At 55.8% G+C, this 9,362-nt stretch overlaps 1 protein-coding gene across 1 annotated transcript; it reads right to left on the bottom strand.

Moving 5' to 3' along the window:
- Positions 1 to 1,977: 1,977 nt before the first annotated feature.
- On the bottom strand, positions 1,978 to 8,999 carry HELT (helt bHLH transcription factor). Its single transcript, XM_086963333.1, has 4 exons — positions 8,901 to 8,999; positions 7,896 to 8,000; positions 6,166 to 6,262; positions 1,978 to 2,720 (listed from the first exon to the last, which is right to left on the bottom strand). Exons 1-4 carry the CDS (start codon positions 8,925 to 8,927, stop codon positions 2,248 to 2,250), a joined length of 702 nt encoding a protein of 233 aa, XP_086819459.1. The 5' UTR covers positions 8,928 to 8,999; the 3' UTR covers positions 1,978 to 2,247.
- Between the last annotated feature and the right edge of the window lie 363 nt (positions 9,000 to 9,362).

Below are 9,362 nucleotides of genomic sequence, written 5' to 3'. Positions count from 1 at the left end.
CATAAACCTATTCATAAATGCACATGTCCTCACACACATTCACACCCCTAGACAGATACACAAATGCTCACCCCTTGACGTGTACACAAATGCACACTGACACAAATATAATCACAACCCTTCACTCATTCAAAAACATACTCATGCATGTATATGCACACTTCTAGACTCGTACACATATGCACACTTATAAACACTCATACACAACCAAAGGTCTTAAAACAAATGCAGATATGTACACACACATGCATACTCTAGGCCTGCGAATGCCGAGACCTGTGCACATATGCACTAAAACAACCACATACACACCTCTAGATGTATGAAAACTCACAGACAGACAAGCCCAAGACTCCCACCCAAATGTACATAATCCCATTTGCACACATATACACTTATTCCTAGGCATATACACACAATAACAAAGCCCAGCATTCCTACACATATGCACTCACTCACTTATTCAAGGCATATATGCACACATGCATGCACACTAACATACACACCTATAGACACACTTACATAAACACCTCCACATGTGTTCAAATACACATTCCAGGAGTGACACGTACACATTCAAATACACTTGGACACATACACTCACACCGAAGCATGCTTTCATTGTAGTGCCAAAAGCGTGACAAAAAAAAGGAATGGTCGGACTGTGGTCGGAGGATGATTTTGAGTGGAAGGCGGAGAGTCATAGACCAGTGCTAGTTTAATATGTCTTGGGACCTTATTTATGAGAGGCTTGTGGCACCAGAGCATCACTTTTTTTTGACACTCCAGTGGCGCTAGCCTCTCAATCATATATATGAGGTGGCGCAAAGTTAGACTGCAAAGCTTTGCATGGCCTCATAGATATGGAGTAAGAAAAGCATTGCAAGTTGCTGCCTTGCCTTACTCTGCGTCCAGGAGGCGTTCTGTGGGCATTGAAGTGGGTTCCCTGGCAACACCCATGGATTTTGATGCTGCCCCAGAATTATTTAATCATGTAAACTTGGGGCAGCACCAAAACCTTACTCCTCCCCAGAGCAGGCGTAACAAAGAGAAATATTTTTATTTCTCCTCGTTTTTTTCTCTTCCATGTGTAAAGCATTCTGCAGCACACATGGAAAGAGGAAACTGCCTCTCTGGATTAATTTTGGGCAGAACGGTACCCCATCCTGCACAAAAACAATCCTGCCTGCAGCTGAGGCCCCCTTGCACCATGGTGCAATGGCTACATTGGCGTTAGGCGGCAAATTGGGCAACCACGCAGGGGAAAGGACAAGAATGCACCATTTCGTAAATGCGGTGCATTACTGGCCTTTCATGTTTGCCTAGGGCAGTGCATCAAGAAGACTTGCGGCGCTGCCTGGTGCCAATTCCCATAAATGAGGCCCTCGGATTGTTAGGTGACACGTGGGGTGCTGTTGTAAAATGAGAAGAGGTTTGCTAATGCTCCAAAAAACAAAAGGATCAAAAATGTTATCTTGAATCTAAAAAGATGTGGAATAGTAAAAAATAAAAGCTTTGGGACTATGTTGCGGTAGTTATTGCCCACTTCGAGCCCCCTGTCATGAGAAATGGAAATAAACGCAGGCTTACACACAAGTGATTTCAGTTATCAAATATATTTATAAATAAATGCTCAAAGAGAATGACATATTTACATCGAGTACGTACAGTATATACAGTTGACGTAAATCACAGCGCCTGTATTGCAATGGAAATACTTGTTAATGTAGCCTATGCTCCTGGATTGCTGGGACCCATGGCACGCTTGCTAGCTACTGTTTTAGACAGAAATTATTCTAAAACCTCCACAACAGGTGCGCGTGCAGTAGAACGCATATGATGCACTGACACACATGCCAGCGTAATAAACAAATTGCCAAGGCAAGGCATAGTGCATGTCCTCGTGGGCCGGTGCCTGGTCTGCCAGGTTCCTCGTGCTCTTGTCCTCGCCTCGTCCAAGCACGCATGGAGGTCACGTGATGACGCATGGCTGGCGTCTCTCCGGTAGCAGAATGTTGCGTGAGGAGCGCTTGGAGAGTCCAGCGTGTCGCACGCAGCGGCGGATACTTCATTATCCGAAAATATTGCACAAACAGTACCAGGCGCGGACCGTGCATTACCAGCCCCTGGGCACGGGCGCGGCACGGCGTGGGCCTGGGTGAAGTGCATTATCAGCTCTTGACGCGCCAAGAGTCACGGCACGGTGCAAGACGTCGTGCGTTATCGGGCCTGAACGGTCCAGCAGTGTCAGAGCACGGCGTGGTGCTGGGAGCTATGCAGGCTGAAGGAGCTGGGGTGGGAGTGGCCCATGAGGTTCAGGTAGTGTCGGTCCAGCCCCTGGCGCTGCACTGGGCTCAGGAAGTTGGCGTGGTGCTGGGTGGGGCTGCAGGGCAGGGCCACGGTGGGACTGGGCAGGTATGTGGGGGTGGTGGGACTGCGGGCCGATCCGTGCCAGGTGTAGGGCCCCACAGACCCCTGCTGGAAGGTTGTCTCGCCGGGGCTCGGGTACTCGCAGCCCTGGAGGAGCTGGCAGAGCTCGGGCTCGGGCAGGGCGGCCGGCTCGGCCATGAAGCGCGCCTTGGACTGCAGGAAGGCCAGGATGCGCGCGTACTGCGTGTCCTTGCTCTCCAGCCGCTCCACCGTGGTCAGGTAGTGCACCAGGTTCTTCATGCACTCGTGGTAGCCGTAGTGGAAGTAGTTCGCGAACTCCGACAGCAGCTCTGCGGGAAAGGAGGAGGTTCGAGTTAATACAAGTCATCAAAGCCCATAAAAACGCTGCTAGCTTGCGTTTAATAACAAATCATTTACTAATACTATGAGATATTAAGCTGCATCTAAAAAGTGGACCGAAAGCGCTTAGAGGTGATGCTCCCTATGTAAGCTTCACACGTACTTAACATCTGAAAGGCAGCCCTGGGCTATGTGAAACAATGCAGTGTCATATGGACATACTGTCCACTTGCGATGTTATCTAAACATCGTGATGTGCTCAATTAATACATACATATAGCGCTTACAATCTGTGCAATGTGCCTGAGGTGCTAGGGAACTATATACGCGGCAGAGTGGGGGCGAGTGAAATCTACCAGGCCAAATGGCAGGTCTTTCTGTCCCGTGAGGTGCTCAGGCAGGTTTACCAATGTAGCTCATAATATCTTAAATTCTGCTCTTTGCAACTGTGCATTTGAAATGAGAAATGTAGAAGTATCAGAAGGTAGAGCCATGGGAGCCCAAAGCCGTCCATGTGTCTGCCTCTGACCCCTAGCATCATGAGCTGCCTGGGCAGTTGGGAGTAAAAGGACTCGGGGTTGGTGTCAGGGCCGGGTACTTCCCTAGGCGGCGTGGGCGCTGGAGGAGATCTCTTGCTCCGAGTGAGAGAGTGGCAGTTAATCTGTGCGCCAGGCGCGCTGGGCACAAAGGTGGTCTACGCGGCTGTGTAAGTAGCCCTCCCTTCTGCTGTAGGGGGGCTCTTGCTCTGTGCGAGGGAGGGCACCTGCTGTTGCCAGGGCCTCACGCTCTGCCCACCAACACAGGGCCCCGCACCAGTGCGACACTGCCAGGCCACTGGAGCACACCGGCCCTCAGCCGATCCAGTTGAAAGAAAATTGACTCCTTGCAATTGGGCCAAGAGTTGGGATCCCCACTCTCTCTTGGGCCTCGCAGCAATTGTGTAGCTGGCAAGGCATAGGGAGGGGAAGGCCTCCTGGAGTTCTAGTTGCATGGAGACACATTCTGCAGGTTGGTCGTGCCATTAGGCGTGCTGCCAGGCACTAGGAGATGCTCATTGTCCAGAAGTTTAGCTCCCCCAGTTTCAACTCTCAGCTGATAAGCAACTCTCACGCCCTCAGCATTTAGGAGCTGCAAAAGAGGTGCTTGTAGCTGGCTGAGGGGGACAGGTTGCTGCCCAGGAAGGGTCTGCACTAAGCAGCTTCAGGAGCATGGTCATCAATTGAGATGCAATCAGCCCTGAATGTCACACGTTGTATGGAAATTAGAGGAACCTCGGACATTCCCTTTTTGCCCGGGATCCTAAAAGTCCTAGAACCACCTCTGACTGTTGCCCCTCAAGTGACTGCTGTGAGTCCGGGGCGCTGGGCGCAAAAGGGAGTGGTGTATGCGGCTGCCCGCAGCTGCCCCTCTAGGCCACAGCTGTGCCTGGGAGCAGAAGTGAGTGATCTATGCGGCTGCCCCAGCTGCCCCTCCTGACTGCAGCTGTGCCTTGGGCGCATCATTGAGCGGTCTATGCGGCTGCCCGCAGCTGCCCCTCTAGGCCGCAGCTGTGCCCTGGGCGCGTCAGTGAGCAGTCTATGCGGCTGCCCGCAGCTGCCCCTCTAGGCTGCAGCTGTGCCTTGGGCGCGTCAGTGAGTGGTCTATGCGACTGTTTGCAGCTGCCCCTCTAGGCTGCAGCTGTGCCCTGGGCGCAGAAGTGAGAGATCTATGCGGCTGCCCAGCTGGCCCTCTTGACTGCAGCTGTGCCTTAGGCGCGTCAGCGAGCGGTCTATGCGGCTGCCCGCAGCTGCCCCTCTAGGCTGCAGCTGTGCCTTGGGCGCAGAAGTGAGAGATCTATGCGGCTGCCCAGCTGGCCCTCTTGACTGAAGCTGTGCCTTAGGCGCAGAAGTGAGTGATCTATGCGGCTGCCCCAGCTGCCCCTCCTGACTGCAGCTGTGCCTTGGGCGCATCAGTGAGCGGTCTATGCGGCTGCCCGCAGCTGCCCCTGTAGGCCGCAGCTGTGCCCTGGGCGCGTCAGTGAGCAGTCTATGCGGCTGCCCGCAGCTGCCCCTCTAGGCTGCAGCTGTGCCTTGGGCGCAGAAGTGAGAGATCTATGCGGCTGCCCAGCTGGCCCTCTTGACTGCAGCTGTGCCTTAGGCGCAGAAGTGAGTGATCTATGCGGCTGCCCGCAGCTGCCCCTCTAGGCTGCAGCTGTGCCTTGGGCGCAGAAGTGAGTGGTCTATGCGGCTGCCCAGCTGGCCCTCTTGACTGCAGCTGTGCCTTAGGCGCAGAAGTGAGTGGTCTATGCGACTGTCCGCAGCTGCCCCTCTAGGCTGCAGCTGTGCCTTGGGCGCGTCAGTAAGCGGTCTATGCGACTGTTTGCAGCTGCCCCTCTAGGCTGCAGCTGTGCCTTGGGCGCGTCAGTGAGCGGTCTATGCGGCTGCTCTCTAGGCTGCAGCTGTGCCTTGGGCGCAGAAGTGAGTGGTCTATGCGACTGCACGCAGTTGACCCTCTAGGCCGCAGCTGTGCCTTAGGCGCAGAAGTGAGCGGTCTATGCGGCTGCCCGCAGCAGCCCCTCTAGGCCGCAGCAGTGCCTTAGGCGCCGAAGTGAGCGGTCTATGCGACTGTCCGCAGCTGCCCCTCTAGGCTGCAGCTGTGCCTTGGGCGCGTCAGTGAGCGGTCTATGCGGCTGCCCGCAGCTGCCCCTCTAGGCCACAGCTGTGCCTGGGAGCAGAAGTGGTTTGCGCGGCTGTGTAAGAAGCCCGCGCGCTGCTGCAGCGGGCTCTTAAGCGCGCGGGCTCTTGCTCTCTTTGAAGAAGGTACACCCACCCTTGCGCGCCAAGCAACTGCAGTGCGCCTGGCGCTCTGGTCGCGCGGGGGGACTGTGCAGCTGTAGGAGCCCGCGCTCTTCTGCGGGAGGGTTCTTGCTCTGTGTGAGGTAGCGGCACCCACTGGTGCCCCTACAGGTGGTTGCTCCAGGAGCGCTGGGCGCAGCTATGTCTTCGGGGCTGGGTAAAGATACCCCCGCTCGGCTGCAGGAGAGCTCCTCCTCTGTGCTAGAGAGAGGTATCCACCGTCTACTCTACGCGCTGTCTAAAGAAGCCCCCGCTATGCCGCCGGAGGGCTCCTCTGTGCTAGAGAGAGGCCCCCACCGTCTGCGCGCTGTGTAAGGGCCCCAGCTCGGCTTCCGGAGAGCTCCTCCTCTGTGCTAGAGAGTGGTACCCATCGTCTACGCGCTGTGTATAGAGGCCCCGCTCGGCTGCAGGAGGGCCCCGCCTTTGTGCTAGGGAGAAGCATCCACCGTCTACTCTAGGCGCTATGTATAGAGGCCCCCGTATGCTGCAGGGGAGCTCCTCCTCTGCGCTAGGGAGAGGCGCCCACCGTCTCCGCGGCCGTGTAAAGGCCCCGCTCTGCCGCAGGATACGCGTGCGCTTGGAGTGGACGAGAGGCACCTACCTTTATCCCTCCCGCGGGGGAAGTCTGCGGAGTGCAGGGCGCGCAGGTACTGGACTGTCATCTCCAGGATCTCCGCCTTCTCCAGCTTTCCTGAGCTCTGCAAGGGACGGAGAGAGAGAGAAAGGTCAGTGTGAAGCAGCGGCGTGGAGGGCGAATCTACTGTCAGTCATACGCAGGGGCCCAGGAGGAGAGAAGAGGAGACGAGTCTGTCGGCACCCCGTGACCACCGGAGGACAGGGGGTGTCAGCCAGGGGCTCCGTGTGGGAGACGAGAAGGAAGGACTTCCCGCCTCCGCGGGGTTTATTTACTGCCCATTCAGAAATGCTTGAGCAGGCCCCACCCCACACACACACACAAGCAAGGGGCGAGAACAACCCTGCACTGGAAGAGAGGAGGAAGGAGTGCCAATCCTATTCTCTCCAGGAGTTGCTAAAACCGCAGTGCCAACCTAAGACACCTTGCGCCAACGAGGAGCTGGGGCTGCCAGCTACTGGGACCCGGGGCAGCAGCGGACTGCCGTCTCGGGAAAACCATGGAGAGAGGGGGGCTGTGAGCAACAGGCACCGACGATGCAGAGGACCTCTAACCCCGGTGACCACTGACCGCTGGAAGAGAGTGACTGCTAAACCAAACCACTCTACTGGAAGACAGTGCCGACTGAATGAGGGTGACTGCTAACCCCAGGGACTCCAGCGGTGGAGGAGGGGGTGGGGTGGGGGCTTGCCAAACCCTGGAGAAGAGCGACGAGGAGAACAGACAGTCAAGCCCACAAGGACCCCAGGAGTGGAGGGTTGGGGCTTCCAACCCAGGTATCCTAGCAGAAGAGAAGCTACCAACTGTACGGTGCCCTGAGGACAGGGGATGCTAACATGAGCGCCACTTAGCTCTGCGCACTGACATTTTAGCCCACCTGGAATACCGAGACCTGAAAAGGGCCCACAGCGCGTCTTTCCACTCTCAAAGTGCTGGGACGCCGTGTCACTTAACGTGCCCTGGCGACCCGGCTCCGATGGCTAGCTTTACCCTCTTCCACAGCGCTATTCTTATGGATCACGCTGCCCGCTACCACAGCGTACACCCGTCTCTGGTGGCTTACTGTACCTGCCACCGCAACGCTACATCCGTCTCAGATGGCTTACTGTACCTGCTACCACAGCGCTACCTTGCGGTTGTGACGGATTACTCCACCCGCTACCGCCGCGTTATCCCCCGGCTCTAAGGATACCTGTAGCCGTCGCTACCGCTCTTCGGCACTCTGCTTCTGTGCCGCTCGGGTATCACTGGGTCACAGCGCCCTTCTGTCCGCCCTGGAGAGCTAAGTGACTGCGCCCCCCCCCCCCCTCCCCACAGCTCAAGGTCACTGCGCCCGTCCCTCCCTCTCGCAGCGCTGGGTACTGACTGTCCTTCTCCCCCTGGGGCAGCGCTAGGTCACTATACCCCGCCCCCCTGTGGTGCGCCGCACCACTGTGCCCTTCTGCCCCTCCCGTAAGTCTTGGTCACTGTGCCCCTCCTGTAGTGCTCGGCCGCTAACAGCTCTAGTTCACCTCGCCCTTCAATCTTCGACTCCCTTCTCCCACCCCTGGTCCCACCTCCCAAGCCCAGCGCCACCGCGCCCCTCCGTACAGCTCGCTCTGTCTCTGTGCCCTACTGCCTCTACAGCGGCCCTGCGCCGCCCGCTATACCCGCTGCCCCTCCAGGTACCTGGCACTGTTTCCCCGCACGACACATACCTGCTTGGCCAGCGCCATGGGCACCGCCTTGCCCAGCTCCAACAGGCAGCGGTTGATCCGGTCGCGCCTTCTCTTCTCAATCACCTTGTGCGACACTGGAATCCGCTGTGAGAAGAAACAGCACCCGGTGAACATGCGTCACCCACACCTCGAAAACGTACATTGCTATTTGCATAGAAAGGCGGGAAAGGGGCTGTAACATTCCCCATCACGCATGAAAATACAAGTCTATACTTGCATATAAAGCCTTTCCACGACATTAATACATTGGTAATGTACAATAATTATAGTTTGACGTCACTCGCACACAGGTACCCCAACCCTAAAATGACTCTTTTTCTTAAAACCTGTGTTTAAAAGAAGTGCAGGGAATTTGGTCTAAACCCTGTAACACAGTCATCCCTCGAACAGTTCTTTCCAATGGAAGGTTTAGCTTGGCCCCGCTCTTCAGCGCCCGAGGAACCTGGAGCAGGTTGCGCGTTATGGATATCATATTACCAAGCAAACTACCTGGACCCGAGGACGCGCCTCTTCAATCTCATTACTGCCACGGTCCACCTAGTCATGTATTAATCAAGACAGAACAAGCGCCAAGCAAGCAGCCCTTCGCAGTACGCGCAGACCACTTTTTGTCCCAAGTGGCCCACTTGGCACAATGATATGCAGTTAGTTATCCGTAACATTTTTGTATTTGTAAACATATAAAGTTTGAAATACAGGTGTCAGGAGTAAAATCTGGGATAGGGGTGAAGCCTCGTCTGCCAGGTGTAACACCTGAATACAGATCATAAAGCTCACACCTTCTTCCACGTTCCCTGAGAGGCAATATTGTCATTTCCAAGAAAGCCAAACGTGGCCACTTTGGATACATCTAAGCGCGCGGTAGACATGCACCAGAATGGCCTCTCTGGAATAGGACACCAAAACTTTACTGTGTAAACTAACTTTAAAAAAGTGTTAATTCTTTGCCATAAAAAGTAGCTTCAATGCACAGGCAGCACTCACTCTGTGGTCTTTCAGCTTGGAGGCCATCCTGACCGATGCGCAGAGACCCTTCTCAGTTGCTTCGTTTGGTGCCCTTGTACGAACTGCTCAGGGTCCTGGGTGCAAGTGCAGTCCCGGCCTTGCCATGGGCTGCTTATAAAGCGATCACCCTGGGGTGTGAGGGGGGCTCCTGTATTCATGGCCCGGATTATTCCCCGGGATTAGCAGGGCCCAGTGTTTGGCCGGCGAGGAGGAGTGCATGCATTAAAAGTAACAGTTTAAGTCTGCATGCGACGGGGAAGGGGGGCCTGGGAGACGGGCGGGCCTTTTGCTTTGGGGGGAGGGGGTCAGGGGCAACTTGGTGAATCCACGTGGGCCCTTGAAGGGACACGTGAAGGTGGGTCTTGCATGTGAAGGGGCGGGCGGGAAACGTGATGGCGCACTGGCCCTCTGAGTGGCCTGTCGTCTCATCCAAAAGGGGCC

Source organism: Lissotriton vulgaris, chromosome 3_1, assembly GCF_964263255.1.
Source record: "Lissotriton vulgaris chromosome 3_1, aLisVul1.2, whole genome shotgun sequence".
Lineage (NCBI taxonomy): Eukaryota > Metazoa > Chordata > Amphibia > Caudata > Salamandridae > Lissotriton > Lissotriton vulgaris.
This window is presented reverse-complemented; position numbering and strand designations above follow the sequence as displayed.